Here is a 20,137-nt window from a genome sequence, read left to right as displayed (position 1 = left end):
GTCTATGCAGAACATGCGTATCTACAGCGACAGATGCCATCAAACTGAAAATGTCACTTACCCAGTGTACATCTGTTCGTGGCATCAGTCGCAGTAGATTCGCATGTGCCCACCCGCCTCCCCGGGAGCCTGTAGCAGTTTGGAAGTTACCTTCAATTATTTATATATGTATCATCTCAACCTTAAATAGGTGCATACTTAGTCACTCCATTGCATGGGCACTATTACTACAATTCAACTCCTACCTCACCCTCTGCGGGGAAAAACAATCGAGGATAGAGTCGACGCCCATGCGCAATGGAGACAAAAGGAGGAGTCACTCGGTCCCGTGACTCGAAAGACTTCTTCGAAGAAAAACAACTTGTAACACTCCGGCCCAACACCAGATGGCGAGCTATTGCAGAACATGCGAATCTACTGCGACTGATGCCACGAACAGATGTACACTGGGTAAGTGACATTTTCATTAGCCTATTATAACAGGGGTTCTACCTCTTAGAGCAAGCCATAAGTGCTGAACCAAGTGTCCATCATAAATTCAAGTGCACAAAGTTAGTGTTTAAGTGCTTTATTTCGGTCAAAGACCTTAAAAGCAGCAAAATGAAATATAATGAACATTACATCATCCATTTTCAGTGCAAAACAACAGTTCCAGCAGACACATTTTAAGATGGTAAAACCTTAATTGAAATCACACGTTTCCTATAAAACGTTACATAAAATAATGAGATAAAATGCATTGGTATTTAGAAACATTAGACCTATGATAAAAGAATGTCATTTTTTACAAATTTATAATAGGTGTATACATCAGGAATACTGCCCAGTAATTCCTACCCTAGCCTGCACCATGAAAAAAGACAGAACCATCCTTTCTTATTTCACATACAATTAACTATTGCTCTTCAGTTGAGCTAAGTTGGTGTACATGAAGTTTTCAGAAAGGAGCATTTGACAGTCGTTTGTATAACAGCTACATGGGCTACTCTATCACCTTTTGTATGCATTGCATTATTACTTAGATCTGCTTTCCAGAAGTAGGTTGAAATTTGGCCAGGCTTCCATGCTACTCTCAGGTATAGCTGTTCACTGTTCTTATCTTTCATGTTTTTCTAGGAAATCTCTTCGTTACTTTAGATTTCAGGAACATACATGGGTGTAAGACAAATATACCATTATGTTGATTTATGTTTTCTCTGTTCTCCTTTTGACTGGTTCTTGAAGTAATAAAAAAATCTGGTGTACGCAGCTTGCTTGAACTTGAGGGACCTCACAGGAAGTAATTTAGTCCTGTTCCAGTGTTTCGGATTTAATTCTTTCTTTATTTTGCATCACCAGGAGTATAAAGAAAATCTCCCTGCCAAGCATTGGTCGTCTTCGGCACTTCACCAATGAAACACTGCTGGACATCCTGTTCTACAATAGTCCTACCTACTGTCAAACAATTGTGGATAAAGTAGGATTGGAGATGAACCGACTGTATGACCTCTTTATGAGCCGCAACCCAGACTTCAAAGGTTCAGCCTCTGTTGCTGGCCACAGTCTTGGTGGGTAATTTCATGGCTATGTATTATCACTTCACCAATACAGTACTTTCCAACCTAACTACAGTGTGCCCTGGTCCTCGTCCACCAGCTGGGTGGGCCACCTCCACAGTTCCAGGTGAAGCTCGGGTTGAGCCTCCCCCTCTGTCCTCTCCCAGGAGGTCCACTATTGCCCCCCACAACTCCAAGTCCCTCTCTGCATTTTTATCCGTGCATACCCTGTGAAGCCTACTTTCTTCAGTCACTGTCCACTCCACTAGGTCAACTGTTCATTTGCCATGCGTTGGTGGTGCCGAACTTATCCAATGAATGGTGATACAATGCCTGGCAAGTACCAATCCCAGTTGGGCAAATCTATACCCCATCTTCCTGCCTTACCTAGGGAGCGACAAAAGGCCTAACACACAATGGCGTAATGTCTTAACCCCTTTTATCCATTGCACCTCCCGCATTATTGCCCCCTTCCCACCGAAGGGTCTCACCCCAATATACGGCTACCTCTTGCACCTGTGCCCTAGTGCGCTTCCATTCCCTGTCTGTGAGGGGCACTTCAGGGCCCCCATTCAGATTGTCTTGGGTGGACGTTACATCAGTCTGCCTGTCATCCTTTAGGGCAGCGTACAATCGGGAAATGAGGCCCCTGCACGAACCAGTGTCCAGTATCACCATCAGGGCATGGGAGTCGCTGAGTTCCTAATGGAAAGTCATCCATATCTGATGGACAGTGCGGGATATGCCATGTACTGTAGAAACTGTCCTGACCCCTCTCCAGTGTCATAAAAGAATAATTCAAAAACAGGTCACCTGTCCTCTGACCGCCTCCATCCGACCATTGCAAGACATCCATGGAGGTGCAGATGCGTATAAAAGGGTGCAGCCACCATGGAGGAAAAAGCGTAGCATACAGCGTTGTTTTGCTATACTTTAGACTGAGAGAAGACAAAATAAAAGGAATGCCAACAATGCAGCACTCCTAGTCTGAGTAATCATTTTTTTAGGGCACTTCTCAAGGTTCGTACAGGGAATACGTTTAGGTCAAATGCAGCAACACAAGTACACTCCTGAAAATAATCACAGCAGTAGGATAATAATGATCATAGAAGCAGACAAAGGAAATACACTACTTCAACCATGGATAATATATATATAGTAATAATTATATATTCATGCACAACGTAAAGCTAAAAATAAGAATTAAAAATGCATCACCATGAGGCTCGACAGTGACATAATCTCTTTGCCAGCTTCAAGTCATGAACCCAGATGACCGCAAAAAGAGAGAACTACCCACAATGGGAATCCAGGCAAATGCGCCCCACCCCCCTCCTGGAAATTAGTTCTGCCTAACCCCGGTCGTCAAGCTTCCTCTTCTAAATTTTAAACAAGCTGGAGTGGAGAATTATAGAAACTCTCCACTCCCATACAGTAAGTTGTTGTTCAAACGCTGGCTGTACCAGGTCAGTGTTGAAAAAGAACGGTTAGAGATTGGCCACATCCCAAGGTGCTCTCCCAAGACCGAACTGTTCCCTGCCATGCCATAAACATTCTCTGGTACATCCTTATGTCTCCCCTCACTCCTCCACGTTATGTCTCTGCTTTGGTGAGAGAGGAGCGAAAAACATGTTGCATAAGTTGTGCGCGAAAAACTACCTGCACCACCAATATGACGGTGATTGAAGCTAAGCGCAAAATGGAGTCAGTGATCAAGATGGAGCTGGTGGTAAAATACAGATCATTGCAGGTGTGCATTTCAAAACATTGGTGATTGCCTTTCCACATGCCTGGGTGGCCTGGGTCACTCTGAAGGGGGTACCTTCTGGTTGAGGAGGTCATCCTCAGTTACCAGCCCCTCCAGGAGTTTCGTGTCCCAATTGGGGCTATCTTTACACCACAGTGTGGCATACTGGAGGAGTCCGGCCAGTTAACATAACTGGAGGACTGGAAGCTGCAATCCGTCCTCTGCGAGGTCCAGTTTTAGGACTTCTAGTCTGACCCTGCTACCTTTTCCTGTCCACTCTAAAACACCAACTGCCTATTTAGATGCCTAGATAAGGAGTTTTGTAAGACAGATTACGAGTTCTGCTTAGTATAGAGACATCTGGGCAGCATCACTATCCCAATTAGTGCCACTCTGCCCATAACAGACAGCGGCAGGGTGTTCCAAAATGTAATGGATGCAGTTAGACCATCCACCACTCAAACCATATTAAAGCTGTATTATTGACTCTGGTCATGCGTTATTTGTATTCCCAGGTAGAGGAATTGCACCGTCTCCCAGGGTAGTCTTCCCTCCGGGAGATCAGCCTCCCCTCAATCAACCAAGAACACCAGGGGAAAGAGCACCATTTTGTGTCAATTGACATGCAAGCCTGACACCTTCCCAATGTCAGCCATACGTTGCAGGAGGCACTGCATCAACCTTTCCGGGTCAGTCACATATACTAGGGTTTAACTTGTGTACATCAACACAACGTGTGTTGATTTACCCACTTGTATTTCCGAGTCCTGGAGTTTGTTCTTCAAGTACACCATCAGTGGCTCCATGGTTAGTGTGAAGAGGAGTGGGGAAAGTGGCATCCCTGCCTCATTCCTCTCTTTAATCTAAACACTTATGATATCACCTATCCAGTATGCACCCTCACTCTGGGTTCCGTATATAAGAGTCACACCCACGACAAGAATCCAGGGTCCATCCCCATCTTCTGTAGCACTTCCCACAGATACTCTCAAAACAAAGTATCAAATGCTTTCACAATGTCCAGGTCATCCAGTGCTGCCTCCATTGCTGTGTCCTGGGTGATATCTATTACATGAGATAGCTGTCGTAAGCTCATAAGGGTGCACCTCCCGGCATAAAGCTACACTGCTTTTTGTGTGACTGCGCGGCCCAGATGCATCACAAGGGCTTTGACATTCACATTAAGCATGGGTAGTGGTCTGTATGATCTGGGGTCCCTTGGTCTTCACCATGTGTAGGAGCATTTTCCTTTTCATTAAAGCCTCTTGCATGTGTATTATTAGGGTAATGCCTGCTTTAGCTTTGTAGAGAGCTTTCAGGAGCCTAGGAAGTAAAGTGGTGCAATATGTCTTGTATTATTCTACGGAGAGGCCATCCAGCACCAGGCACTTCTCCCTCGCACAGTTCCTGTTCCAATTTCGTAAGTCCCAGTATCGTCCTACTTCTTTGTGGAATGGCTGCATTTTTTGGGCTTGGGTCAGCTGTCACCTGGGGAAACATACCAAACCCAGACATTTCGGAAAACTAGGCATCCAGGGCAGTCCAAAGCATGGATCCTATAAAGGTTTCTTACCCATAGTGCCCTGTAAACCACAAACATTGCCTAAATTTGCACATTTTCCTTGCATTTCTGTGATGTAAACTTTCCAGAATCCACAAAATTCCCACCACCCAGCATTCCCCCAAACCCCCCCGACTTATCCCGATTAAAAATGCAACCCCACTTGTGGGACTTGGCCTAGTGCTCCCGACAGGCACAAATTACACCAGGGTCAATGAGAGTTGCTCCACGAGACTCCCATTGACTTGGTTTGATGATTGCCTGTCGTGAAATAAATAATCTTAAAAATTCAGACTAGTGTCACACTCATTTCCATACAGCTTCCCATTCAGAGTAGCAGGAGAGATTTGAGATGCTCCATCTTTTTTTTCCTCAAACTTTCCTCAGGCAAGAGTAAAGGGATGGGGGTCTCACAGTCACCCTTGTCCCAAAGCATCTGGGACTAATATTCCCACTTTTGAGCTGATTGGGAGAGCTAACAAACAATTACTGCCAAAGCATCCTTTGCTATTGTGATAGATTTATCTGTTATCTCTCACCCGTGGGCGAGGTACAGAGCAACACACACTGCCCTCCCCTTGGATAAGGCAGGGGTATTGAAACTTTCTACCCCCTTCCTGTAATGGGGATGAGTGGTTAAGGCCACCTGCCCCACCACCTTCTTTGCAGTAATGAACCTTGAGTTGGGACATGTCAGATTACCTATTTCTCCTTTCAGCTCACTATTTTCTAGCAGTAAGACATGGGCCATTTGACACCATCTACAAGCTATCTCTGGCCTCCTTCACACTAAAAGTAATTAGTTTGAAGGGGGCCTGGCACAAGTATTGGCTAACCCAGCACCATTTATGTGCACCATAACAAGAGCTCAAACTGGACATGCACTAAAAAGAATGACATTTAGTAAAAAAAAAAAAAAAGTAAAATTAAAGCAGTGTTATGGATGACTGAGTATGATACTGGTTACAGCACAAAACCTAGAAGGACAAGAAATTGACCGTCTGTCTTAAAACTGTAGCCTTGCCTCTTCACTATGCTTTATCTCTCACCCCCACTATTCATGGTTTCCAACTTGAAACTTAATTTTGCATATATATTTTAGCACAGTATGTGGTGTACTATATATATAAAAAAAAAAAAACATACATAATCAAGAAACCCCCCACATACTTTTCAGGCTCTGATTTACATGCAGGGGGGGCATATCTGGTAAACGTTATGAATCATCGAGGAAGATGCTAAAGTCGGTTTGGAAAAGAAAGCAGACCTGCATAATTCTGATTGCAACAGAGAAGTTTTCTTGTGTAACATTCTACTATCTCAAGATCTTATGAAAGTTGCTAATGACGTATTCATCCATTCCAGATCCTAAGGTCCCAATGGCCTCTGATGTCTGATTAAATGACATTCACATGAGGTGAAGTGGGTCTCTCTGTGTATTTATAACACACCAGATAGTCTTAAGCACTGATCTCACAGTCCCTATGCCACCTCTAGAGCCCAACAGCGCATCATTCAGTTTTCCTTCAAAGTCTTAACATTGAGGGTTAGCAACAGCTTGCCAAATATATTCCCAGCTGTGTCTTGGATTGTGAGGATACTTTATCTATGTCAGCAGTTCTTCTTTCCTTTATCAGCAATGGGCCTGATACCGGAGTGCAAGCCACGTGAAATAGAATTATGGTTAGGACGTGTATTACGTTATTGTTCCCCATTGGTATTTACGGTCTCAAATTAAATGGTGGCTGCTGCACTTTTATCCCTCTGTAGTGTGTGTAGAAATGGTGTTATCAAAGGTCTCATCTACTTTAGAGGGGAGTAAAGTACTTGACCCAGGTTTTTCCTTCTTTACACAATTCCAGTGTGCCAAGAGGCACTATCTCACAAATTACCAAAGCATCTTTGCATTTTTTGATACTGTAACCTCCAATAAATCGTTCTTTACTCTTTTTTTGTATTGCATATTTGTGACTATTACATGTTTTGTTGTCACTTCTTGACGTTTGTACTTTTGTGGGATCTGGTATTGCAGTACCTCTACCCTGAAAAACAATTGTTAGTTGTTTTAATCTCTGTTCTCTCCTTTCCACCACTTGTGAATAATAAGAGGTACATAATTTTGGATGAATTGAGCATGAGTGAATGGATGACCATGCATTGCCAGATGATCAGTGATTCGAGTAAGGAACTAATGGATGGAGGATTTGAAGGAGAAAATGACGTGTCATCAGCTTAGGACCGTAGGAGAAGCCGACATAGGTGGTGCATTAGGTGCAGAAAAAACTTTAGAGCTAAAAAGGACAAGGTATGTGAGGAGAAATAGGAGACTGACATGAGCAGTTGGAGTGGCAGGAGGTGATCCAGTCTCATTTAGTTAATTGCTTTGCCAGTTAAGTGCAAGGAGGCAGAAGTAGCTGTCCTGATGGATTGGAGACTGTGTCAGATGCTGGCAAGAGGTCATGGAGGATGAGTATGGAGGCATAGCATGGAGTTTGCAGAATCCAGATAGAACGTAGAGGGTTATCAAACTGAAAACCAGATGTTGGAGCATCTTAAGAAGGGAGTTGAGAGACAGGCTAGTAGTTTTGCAGAGAAAGAAGAGTTCAAGATTATTATTCTTTTTAACATATGGCAACTGCCAATGTCAAGCATTGAAAAAGAAGTGGGGGGGAGGAGATAACTGCTTAAAGAGTTTTCAGAGATATATCACTTCAATATGGTGAAGTAGAGTGACAAAGGCAGAGTAAAAATGGTTTGCTAATTTAGGATTGAGACACGCTAAGTTGAGGAACATAGTAAACCAAAGTCATTGGCATGCCTTTTTAGTAAAGATTCATTTATCTCCACAGGTTCTTTGATACTTTTTGATATTTTGTCCAACCAAGAGGACTTCAGATTGGCTACAGACAACTGTCCTACACCGCATGCTGCCAATGGTCTTGGGAACGCTGATCCTCCTACTGAAAAACAGGTATGAGGAATTTTTGTAAGTGGAACCTTCTCTTAAATGTTAAAAGTAAAACAATACTTTTGCACATAGATATCACATGTGCCTTTCCCTACACCCTCCCTCTATTTTGTGCTTCAATGCACGAGCCACAACTCCCATTTCCGTAGCACAGACAAATTATGCCAAAGTAATCCTTTGCACCATGTTCACTTGAACGATCCAAGAATCTTTCCAAGGTTTATACAGCTCTATAAACTGCAGGTAATAATTGGGAATGAGATAAAATAGGAAGAACTGGAAAGCTGAAGTTACTTTTATGGACAAGCAGCACCCGGACTTCATCAGCTATAACTCGTTGCAGACCCAAGTGTGTCACAATGTTGTAACTGTGGGGTACTCTGGACATTTTACAGGACTCACTCTTAGATTTCCAGTGGAACCTTAAGTAAGTCTGTACCTGAATTGCCAAAAAGTTGTAACAAGAACTTAAATCTGAGGTGCTAAATCGGACTAGATCTAAATTAAAATCTAGACTAGTTATTGAGGTTGCCATTGAGGGCAAAAATGGTCCTGTCCATCATTTGACTTCTGTCAGCAAGTGGCTCGTCCTCCAAAGTCTCATATCTGTATTGTCTTGTATCAAGGACAGTAGACATCACTTCAGGGAACACAAGAACTCCTTTATTGGTACTGACTGAAGAATTCCAACTGTCCTGGGACTCAGTGCTTCTGTCTTTATTCAAGAGTGCCAGTCGCAGTGATATCACATACCTCACTCTGCACGAAAGTCTGGCCACAATAAGTTTATAGGTGAATGTGGTACCAGTTTACATCTTAATGGCTTTACAACCATTAGTTATTTCTCCACATTTGATAAATGTTAATTATTTCTTCACTTCAGAGTCCTGCATGTCTCTCAACACCAAAATGTGTAATGCATGTAATTGGATTGTGTTACAAAAGCAATGAAATCATCAGTACGTCACTGTGATCTACATTGTACCCTTTTTTCCCCAAAACATTAGAAGGGCAACAATATTTTAATTCTCTGCTAAAGTATTTTTTTAATAGCTTATGACTGAAACAGAATGTGTGAAGAACCTTTGTTCAGTGACTCAATTAAGGCGATTGTCTCAAATTACCATCGCCTCTATTTTGAAGTAGGAAAAGAAAATGGTTATATTGGGTTAACTCTTTTTATTGGGTATATTTTTTTAACTTTCACATACACCCACCTACATCCAGCGGCTGGTGGAGAAGCATAGAAAAAGGGTAGGAAGAAGGAAAGAAGGTGGTTAGAAAGAAAGAAAAAAACCTAAAGGAACAAGCAACATTATAAAGTGCACTGGTAGGTTCCCCACTCCACTCCCACAGCTTATCCATGCATGTTACTGTATCACTCGCCTATAGTAGATTATAGTAATTACCGTCCAATTTCATAGTTTCTCCATCCACAGACATTAGTGAATGTAGTATTCAGCGTACTCTCTGAGGCCTGTGGATGCTGCTTCTGAATGATCCTAACTATTCTCATGTATCTAGGGCATGAGAGTTTCCGAAAGTCACTAGCCAAAATGAGATACAAAGGCCCCATACTTTATCAAAGCTGTCTGCTTTGTGGTTCACAGCTGCAGAAATGTTCCCATCTCAAGTAGGTGACTTAGTTCAGGTCAGCACTAGGGACATCGGGAAAGCTCAGGCCAAACACTGGTAAAATGGTTTTGAAAGTGAGCATGATCCAGTGACTGCCCAACAAACTCTATTCTTTGGGTACTGTTATTAAAGTGATGAAATGTAAAATGTCCAAGACATATGTGAAGGAAATCTTCAGTTCTCATAAATACATGGAGGCAAAGATTATGCATTTACTTCTCCTATTCCTAAACTCTAGTTGTATAATAAGTTCCAATAATATGAACAGCAGTATTTACAAAATGGCACAACAAACAAAAGGTGACCTAGTGGTAAGGCAACTTTTATGATCTCAACCAGACAGGAGCCACTATCCTCCATAATTCTTGCACGATGGGCCATATACCTTAGTGTCAGCGCATTACTTTTTTCTTTTGCCTCTCTGCTTCGCTCCTGGTGGTATGTTGTTTCTTGCTCTGGCATCTTGCTGTTTCTTTGCGACAAAGGCTGCAAGCTGGAGGAGCTTAACTGGAAGATTAGAGCACTTTTAATTTGCAGCCCCATTCCTGAATTCTTCTCAAGTTTAGCAGCTGAAAAATTACAAACTGGTGCCTTTTAAATAGAAAAACACAAGGGAAACCCTCAATGGGCTCTCCCCAGCACAGCAGGATAGCTGATACTTCAGTATTCACTGCACTCGGGGAAACTCACCCCATAATGCTCTGCAGGGCATTCCTTTTACAACACATTTTTTCCCATAACCTTTGGTGGTCCTAGGACAATAGGGCCACCATCAAAACGTTCAGCACGATGTGCTCTTTCTGTCTAGCTCATCTTCTGGGTCCCCACACTAACCTCTCCCACCATTCAATGTCTTTTTAAGCTCTCTCTCATGGCTGGGAGTAGTTTATGTTCTAAGGGCCTTGTTTGTAATAATATTCTAACAAGCCTGCTATGTTTGAACATGTGTAATGCACTAAGCCGTCTAAGGACAGAATATATGGTTGTATTGCAATGCTCTCTGCACTTCTATTTTCATGTGGTTATGCCCTCTAGGGGTTAACTATAGTTACATGATCATGACTCTTCCAAATGCTATTTTTATTGTGGTGCCCTCTCGGGATATTCTGACCATTATGGTCTAATGCCAAGAGTATGAAGGAGTGCACAAACACAGTTTATTTCTGATAAAGGTTTAAGGTCCTGCATGGCTAAATACTTATAAGGTCGCAAAGGTGAGACCTATTGACTGCCAGTGCTTGTTAAAATATGTTGCTCTGTAGGAGTAATACAAACCAGAAGAAACAGCCTGTCACGTTAGATATATACCTGAACATTTCAAGTTGTCTTCTTAGTATCTCACCAATTCTAATGATTAACAAACCCAGTACTTTCATGTGTCTAGATTTTTCACATTAATCGTTATGCAAAACTATCATCCTATTCCCACCTCGCAAGCCATATAAAAAAGGTAGAACTTGCTTTTAGGGCTACTAATTACATTGAGTGGTCAACAAACGTCTGTGTTGTCACTTTACAGAATAATAACATATCCTACTAATTCATAGCATTCTTCATTCTGTTGCTAGGAAATTCCGTAAGAGTTGCCAAAAGTCTTTGGGTCTTATTTTAAGCAGTTGTAATTGTACCTATAGTCTGCAGTTCTTCCTGTTACAATAGATAAGGTGTTTATGCCAGGCAGTCATCGTAGGCAAAGGGCCACATCCCCATCTCATGGCATGTTGATGTTTGGCTAGTAAGAGTGCCAGCACAGTGAACATACAACATGCTATAGGCATGTCTTTAGCATGCCCTAAAAGTGCAATCACAGGGTCCGGAGCTATTTGCATATCAATCATTGATGACAGATCCATTAACACTCACCCAGTATTGTGCAACGCGAGAGCAGTCCCAGGCCAGGTGCACACCATCTGCGTTGGGCTACCCATACTTCTCACAATCAGCCTCTTCTCTGAGGTAAATGTTTGACTTTGATTGGTGTATAGTATGCCATATGTGAATATTTGTCATGGACTGCCTTCTGTTGGCCATTCATTGAAAACTTCTGAGTTTGTGGACAGCAGTATGTCTATTGTGCTTTGGTTATCTGTCTGTTCAGGCTTTGTCCCCTTTTCACTTTAACTGCTATTCACATTTTGGGATTAGTGGTCTCTGAAATAGAGCTTTAACACTGTTTGATTAGCTCCAGGAGCCACTATATAATGTCTGATAGTTGAAGCCCTTTAAGGTGGTCTTTGCAGAAAGCCACATAGTATTTGTTCAGTTTTAATCTGTGGTTCAAAAATAAGTTTGGCTAAGTTGTTTTATAAGGGGAATTAAATGGTTGGTTATTTAAGTGTATGTTAGTCAAATGCGTAGCCTTTGTAACCAGCCTGCGTAGCTGAAAGGTGCCATGCCTGAGATGTGCTGGTCACAAGATTCATTTCTTGTGTGGGATGGCTTGCTTTTCAGCAAGTTAGAGCATTTAGCAGCATGGGGCCCACTCTATAATTTCCACAACTTTGTGCTAAGAATGCAAGTTCAGAGTTCACTTGCCACCAGAGATGTCACATCCACTACTGTAATAAAGTACAATTTCTTGAAGGTAGGCGCTGTTGGCCAGTCAGCCATGTTAATAATGTCTTTCATGCTACGTCTGAGTGCCAAAGCTTTTTCTGCTATTGCACCTTTAGCAAAATAAGCACTGAAAGTAGAGGTATCAATTCCAGCCTCCAACACTTCCCATTGAGCCCATCTAGCAATAATAGTAGGAGAACCTGCCCCTAATGGCTTTCTGATGGATATCAGGAGTTGGTTCACATCTGCTGTTCTGGAAAAGAAGGTTATGATGCTGCCCTTGTATTGGATTTAGTCCTCCTTGCAATCACAAAGGTTACCCTTTTGAGAGTGAACATTGTGCCTGCCAAGCCCAAAGCACTCACATCTCAGACTCGGCTACAGGAAATCAGACAATGTAACTTTGCCAAAATCTCTTTTCAGAAAGAAATAAAACTTATTTGAGGGTCAAAATAAGAAAATGTGAGCACCAATTTCACATCCTTTAACAAGAATTATCTTTGTTCCTCAGGCAAGCAAAGCAGAGTGTCTCCCAACAGGTTACAAATTAAAAGCGGTCCTCAACCATCGATGAGTGTCCAGTTGAGATACCGGAGTGCACGAGAACTGAGATCACTACTTCCTCACACCCTTTTCTGACATTCAAGCAAGAAAATTTACAGCGTGGAAAAGTCCTGGTGCCATGGGATCCAGACCCCATCTTACACACTAACCAGAAGTTCTCCAGGTGGATGTGTATCTCCTACATGTGTGTGTCCACCCAGGCTCTGTGAACGAGAATCTCAGCTTGTGTTAAGACAAAGAAAACATTCAGTGACCAGGTGGTGTGACTGCCTCTGACAATTTGTCAGAATTTACTAATCCATGGCGGGAAGGATTGGAAAATCCCAAAAATGCTGTAGAAGAACCAGAATCCAGACCTGAGCTCTCCAGAGAGGAGTTACTATCCCCTTTCTTTGGACCTGGGCAACTGTTCATGTAATCATGGCTAATGGGGGAAGCACAAAGCTGCTTATCTTCCACCAGTCCTGGTGAAACACGTCCACTATCCAGTCATCCAGGTCAGGATGCCAGCTGAAGTATTTCGGAAGTTGGTGGATTAGATGGGAAGCAAAGAGGTCTTCCTTGCAAAACACTCATCTGCTTATGAGTGTCCAGAAGATAGAGCAGTCCATCATCCAGTTGCTGAAATTCCCCCAAAATCTGGTTTTCCACTCTACTACAACATTGGAGGTGCCTGTGAGATGGTCTGCCACAAATGAGATCTTCTTATCCAGGTTGTAGAGCCAAAAGTCCTTTGTTAGTCCTCCAGCACTCTGGAGTTGTTATTTAGTGGACCGTGGACATGGTGTCCATTCTTCATGGAATGTAACAGAATGTCTTGCCTTTCGCCAAACACTTCAAAGCAAAGGAGATGGCCAGAAGTTTGAGACAGTCGGAATTTAGCTCTTTCATTGACCACTGTCCTCCTGGAGACACCAATGCTATGGGCACTTTAGCCTTTGTTACTTACATCTTACTCTATAACCAGGCTCGGGCATTCATAAAGATTTTAGTGCTAGTCCAGGCCTTGTGTGGTCTAGCACTATTAGATTTCTGTCTCAGCCTCCCCTCAAAAAGGGGAATAGTTTAAATAGCCCAGGACCATCTGAAGATTAATGGGTGGCATTCAACCTCTGAAGTGATTGGTAATAGGGAGGGTTAGGGAAGATCACCTGGATGGTGGATGACAGGAGGCCTAGTAGATGCACTAGCTTGCACAGGGTAATCCTGTCCAGGGATAGAGACCTCTGTAACTTTCTCCTCCTAGTCATGATCTCTGGCTTTGGAAGGTGAAAGGTGACCGTTGTTAATTTGTTCAAGAAACCAAGAAGGGTAATGTCTTGATGAGGGAGTCTAGCCCAACATCCCCTCTTTGATCACAAAATTGAGACCCTGAAGAAGGTTTTTGGGCATTCCAAATGTGATTGCAGACATTCCTGCAGCAGATCCATAAGAAGGAGGTTGTTTGGATAAACTATCAACTTGACTTCCCTCGTCCTTAGGAACTCTGCCACATTTTTCATGAGCTTGGTGAAGCACAAAGGATCGTAGGAGAGGCTGAAAGGAATGACTTTGAATTAGAAGATACAACTGAGTCAGCAGATCTGAAAAAATTAGCAGTGAGCCCTGAAAATTGGAACTGTAATGCTTTTTTTTTTGGTTCTTGTTTTTTTTCTTCTTTCAAGTGTAACCATCCAGTCTTCATTCCACTGAAGAATGTCCCTGAGGTAATGAATCCCTCCCATCTTCAAATAGCTGTAGATCAACCAGCCTTTGAACTCCTTGAGATTAATTATCGGTTGGAGTCCTTTCTCTTTCCTTTGTACCTAGGTATTGTAGCTCAAGGAATCCCAGGGGGTATAGGGAAGATCTCATGCAGTCCCCTTTAGCTTCCAACTCCACAATTTCTGTGACCACATTCTATATGTGGTCATGTCCAAAGACTAGAGAGTGGGGTTGATGTTCTTGCTTTGGCGACCTAAAGTACTCTATGGTAAACCCCTTTGAGGTTTGAAGAACCCAAGCATTCTTTGTCAGAGTCCTCCAAACCAAAAGGTATTCCGCTAACCCTCAACCTAGTTTTAGATGGGAACAAAAGTCAACTCTTAGCTGTAATCCACCAGGGTCATTGTTTGCTCCTCTGAAATGCAGAAGCTTCCCTTGGCGGGGAATAAAGTCCCAAACCTGGGTTGGTCCTGAAACTGAGTGGAGTCTTGTGATAGACTGGCCTGTCTGGGAGCCTTGACCAAGCGGCTCCCTACATGGACTGGCCCAGGGGCTGTAGTGCCTCAGGCACTGTTCTCCTGACAGAGGAACAAAAGAAAAAGTTGATCCCAAAGAAATTGCTTATACACTTAGGTATAGCAAACATATAGGCCTGAGAATGGTCTTGCTTATTTATTAATTCAGAGACTTCTTGCGCCACATGTAATCATGTGCTAACTTACCAACAACTTGAGCAAGCTTATGGACAATTTAAGGACACTATATCATGCAAGAGCCATTTAGCACTTATATATATGCAGCATAGTTTTGTGGATTGGCTTATTCTGATGGGCATATATGTGTATATGCTTCAGTTGAACCCCTCATGTGTTAAGTATTAAAATAAAGTGACTGCCAATTGAGTCAATGTATGGTTTATAACTTGCCTGTACCCTGCAATTAATGCATTCATATATGATTTTGGATTACATACATTGTTAGAGTGAGATCTGATGTTGCTTATCTTTCTCCTAATGATTCGTTTTGGTAGGGCATTATCAGGTTAGTAATTGACCACCGTAGCCTTCTCATAGAGCTCTCCCATGATGTTCAGAGCCAGAATAAGAAGGGTCAAAAAAGGAAATCTGAAATGCTTAAGGACTCTAAACAAGTGGCCTGTAACTAATCACTGTGCACCCACAGTCAAAAGGCCCAGTCAGTAAACTCAATAAGGAACTTGCACAGTGTACTCCTGTCGTTACCATCATAAGGAGGTAGCTGCTGTATTCTGTGGAATCTCTTGAGTGAAAAATGCGGAGTAAGAGGCCCGAAGTCCTAAATAAGAGAAGAAAAACACAGGTATATGAGAGAGCTGCTCTGTGGCCCTGTGACCAATCAACAGCTCTCTGTCAAATGCAAGCAACTCTCCTTACGGTCTGCTTGTTGGCATCCTCAGATGGTGGGAGAAGTTCATCTCCGATGACTCAAGCATAGTCCACCCCTTTTGAATAGAAGCAAAACTGATCCAGCGCTGCAAATGAGGGCCTAAAGTATGCAAGTCACAGATGAGAAACTCAATCACAAGGTGTTAAGAAATGCAATCATGTTTTAAACAAGAGAAAAAAATACCAGGTGGTAGATAAAACTTGCAAGAAATTCCTTAGAGGTACTTATCTTGCTGCCAGAGCAGAGAGAAAAGAGGACCTCTCAGAGGAAACGGGGTGTGTGATGGAGGATAGAGGTTCTTGATTGGTTAAGGTCATGGGAGCAACCTTGTTGCTGAGATTTGTAGTTTTCTTACAGTTTGCATAGGGAATTGGGAAAGGATTTAGGGAACCCCACAGACACAGAAAGGGCTGGGGGCAGTGCATGCTTACCATTCCTAATGACGGAAGGCGGTAATCCAGCTCCTCAAGCTTGGTAATATTTTTTTTGTCAAATCTTCATTCATGCTCGACTGTGAGGAACGTGTGGCTCTTGGGCTGCCTCAATGCATAGATTGTCATCACTCTAGTCTTCCAGTGAGCACTGATCTTGTGCGTTTTTCTGGAGGAACAAATTACTTATTATTGGTGCAGACTAGCTATTCAGCAGGCAGATAAGCCCTTTCCTTCCACATGTCACAACGGCAAGGTGGATCTGTATGCTTCCCCGACTTTGGCTTAATTATGATTCTGCCCTAGTTCTGGTGCTGTGCCTTTATTCATATATAGGTGTACATACTGCTTTTGTGTCAATAAGTCAAAAAACAAACCCTGTAGTGCCTTTGGGGTCCAATCTAATGTAGCAGAACCAGAACCACTGACCGTTTGCATTGTATGGGTCCTTCCACAATGTCCTTTTATGCTTTCAAATGGAAAATGTTTGGCTCAGTGTGTCAAGGGAAGAAGATAGACCTGACAACTTGCCCAGAGGATATCGTACTACCTTATCTTCTTAAACTGCCTAAATCTTGTTTGCAACGTTACTCTTTTATAGATTGTTTCGCTGTCAATATTGCTTATTGCAAGTGTCCCCTGCAAGCATATTGTGTCATAATTCCTGTTTAATAAATATTTTGTTTTCTCGAAGTTAGAAGCTTACCTTCCTTCATGGAAATGAAATATATATTTTTTTCTTAGTTAATGACTCCTCCTTTTTGAGCCATTGCACAAGGCCAATCTTTGTCAGAAGATCACCGTCTATGTTAATGACTGAAAATGCAAAGGCCCCTTCGAGGAAGCACAAAGCAAATTCGAACCATTGATACTGGCTCTAAAGCACGTACAGTGGCGGGCAGTTTCCCTACAGAAGCATTTTTATTCATGACTAACTATGTTCTGGTTCTCCCTTGATGGTCAGTTATGCTTGGCATTCTATTCTGCTCTTGAAGAATATGATTGAAAATCCCATAATAGAGAAGGAAAGGTAATTTACTCTTCCATCAAAAATATTGCTTCTAGTTTGACAAACATCCTTTTCTTCTGCCTGGATGTCAGGATCTTAGGTAGGCTTTCCTCATTGTGATCTTCAGAAACAAAATGCCTTATAGACCATGCAGTGCATAATGGGACAGATACAGCTTTGGAATCCTTCAAAGAACAGGTTAAGTTTTTAATTATCCTCTACGTCTGTTGTCAAAATGTCTGGGATATCAACATTTCATCAAAAACATTTACATATAGGTATGTTAAAATGCTGCAGTTACAACGTTAACATTTACATTGTATTGTAATATACCTCTATGGAAATTACATTTACATCGCAAACATTTGGATCACATTTGATATAGCAGTGCATTTTACAGATTTTGTTATAGAAGCATTGCTGCCTGTTTTCAACTGTAAATGCAGTGTTACATTTCAATTGCTTATCACATGGTTTATATATTTTTTTTATATGGATCTAAAACTGAAAAGTATTCTTTATACCAATAATATTATTATAGAATTGTATAGTATAAATATATAGTAATTTAAGTATTGTAAATTAATTAATGTTTTACCCACCTTTGCCCCTATTTCACTATCCTAATGAATTAAAAAATAATTACCAATTTAAAAATAATACAATTAACATTATTTAATTTAGAGGACATTGTTAAAAAGAATTCTAGTTCTCAAATACAATATAATATATTCCATTTATATTACTACCCACACTTTGCACCGCAATCACTTAATCAACCCATTCATAGTTAGTGTAATTTGTTAAAATGTATGTAACATGTTAAATAATGTAAATTAAAATGTTAATGTAGTTTGATTTTTATTTTACTTAGCATTTTTTACTTAAATTGCTACCTGCTGATTGTGCCATATCAGTGTAATTATCCATTATTGAAGTGGTCGAAATTCAAATAAATGTGCAGTTATTTAACCATTTCCTATATCAATTCACAAAGGAACTTCTTTATCTTTTTTCAAATTACATTTTATTAAGGAATATGTTTACAAAGTATTTTCTTTCAAATTAAATTAATTCCCACCCTATCTAACCTATAATGAAGAACGCAATCGTTTACCTACATATACTCAGATTTATAAATTATTGCAAAAAAATGCAATATAAATGGGTCTGGGTTATGCAGTTCTAAAAGTGAATTGTAAATGAACCTGTTGTAGCCAAAATGGTCTTAAAGTGGACTTTGTGTCCACCCCTTCATCATGATTTGATGGCTTTCTTGACAGTCTCCTTTTCTTGCTTCTGACTTGCTTCTTTCCTACTTATTCTAGTCTTTTTCCCGTTTTACCGCTTGACACTACCATGTTTTGGTTGCATGAGTTGTATTTTTCCACTGCTAATGTCTGGATCTTGTCTTGCAGTGCATGATGGACTCCTTTTTCTCCTTCACTCTGTCTATCCATGCACATGGTTGCTCAGACTCCTCTTGTTTTTATTGAAAAAATTACCCTTCCCACCAACATCCGTTACCCGTTGTGCTCAGATGCTTTACGAAAAAACATTCCAAGATGTCTAGCGTGTGCAAACGTGCAGAAGCTATCTTGGAATGATTTTCCATAAATCCAAAGGAAAAACATTCCTAAATGGTCACTGCATATTCCTACACGCTTGCTTGCCATATTGCATTCTTTATTTACTTCAAGGACTAGCATTCCGATAGGCTTTGCATGGTTTCTCCTAATGTAAAAGCACCTAAAAATGGCTGCTTTGTGTGCAGCTATACAAAAAAGCCAGAAATAGTCCTCCTCTAGGCTTATTTTCTATACCAAATGTGTTCCAAAATATTGAAATAATTTTTTTGTTTTTGAGATTCTTCACATACATGGGGAGCTATCCTACTTTTTATGAATATCGAAGAGAGTGGCATAATGCAAAACTAGTTACAAGTAAGTAACGTTTTTCCTTTTTCATCTCCAATAAAACATTCTCTTCAGTACATGTAAAGTGTTGAAACTGTGGTGAATAAATTCCCTTGGTGCCAGAAACACTGCCTGTTTCTGATCGACACCCCATGTGAAATTTCTGTGTGTTTGATCCTCCAGCACCATCTCCTCTATCTTTGAAGATGTACTTGTTTTTATGGAACAAGGTTCACAATTAAACATACTATTGGCTGAATTTGCTCCTTTCATCACTACTACTCTCTTTGTACTACAGGCCTATTTGAGGTCCAAGTTTCCTATTGATATATAGATTCTGGCAGTTACTGTTCAGTGTATGTATCATGCTTAGTTATGTTCTCCTCCAGGCATCCAGTACAATACTTGATGACTCTCTTATGGTGGAAGCTGAAGATCTAGAAATGGAACATGACCAATCGCCGACTCTTCAAGAGACCCTGCAGTTGCTGAGCCTATCTGACTACAACAGCACATTTGAGCAAGAGAAGATTGACATGGAGTCTCTGGTAAAGATGATGTTTTCTATTTGTTACTTTTTCGGTCTGTTATGAACGAATTGTTACAACCCCTTAAGCATACAAGGTATTTATTTAAGACTTGTAACACAATATCATTAATCCGAGTTATAGTATTAATCATATATCCTTATATGCTGGTCAAATATACCAATTTGTCTTTTTCCTCTTCTTAACTTCACCTCACCCAACTCCCCACCCTCCCCTCTGCTTTCTCCAGGGAAATGAAGTGAAGTGAAGAGCAGAAGCAAAGACTAGAACAGTCACAATTAGGGTGGGCACAGATTCCCTGACAGGTAGTGGGACTAGTATATAGTAAATCTGTGAGAGGATGTTGATAACAAAGCCACCAGGACACAAACATCAACACAAATAGGAGTCCTGGAAAGTGGGAAGGGAATGGTGTGGCAGAAATGGACATGTAAATTGACACCTATCACAATGACAGAAAAACATAGAGGAGAAGAAATATGCACTTAAACTAGAAGGAAAGTACATAGACATCAGCATTATACCATTGCGAAAGAGA

The 20,137-nt window shown here is 41.3% G+C and overlaps 1 protein-coding gene across 1 annotated transcript in view; it reads left to right on the top strand.

Annotated features, from left to right (window-relative positions):
- Positions 1-20,137, top strand: part of SEC23IP (SEC23 interacting protein) — a 216,400-nt gene that overhangs the window by 69,569 nt on the left and 126,694 nt on the right. Inside the window, exons 10-12 of the mRNA XM_069239230.1 lie at positions 1,339-1,547; positions 7,693-7,814; positions 19,441-19,599. Coding sequence (XP_069095331.1) covers positions 1,339-1,547; positions 7,693-7,814; positions 19,441-19,599 — 490 coding nt within the window. The remainder of the gene's footprint in view (positions 1-1,338; positions 1,548-7,692; positions 7,815-19,440; positions 19,600-20,137) is intronic.

This window comes from Pleurodeles waltl, chromosome 6 (assembly GCF_031143425.1).
Source record: "Pleurodeles waltl isolate 20211129_DDA chromosome 6, aPleWal1.hap1.20221129, whole genome shotgun sequence".
Classification (NCBI taxonomy): domain Eukaryota; kingdom Metazoa; phylum Chordata; class Amphibia; order Caudata; family Salamandridae; genus Pleurodeles; species Pleurodeles waltl.
This window is presented reverse-complemented; position numbering and strand designations above follow the sequence as displayed.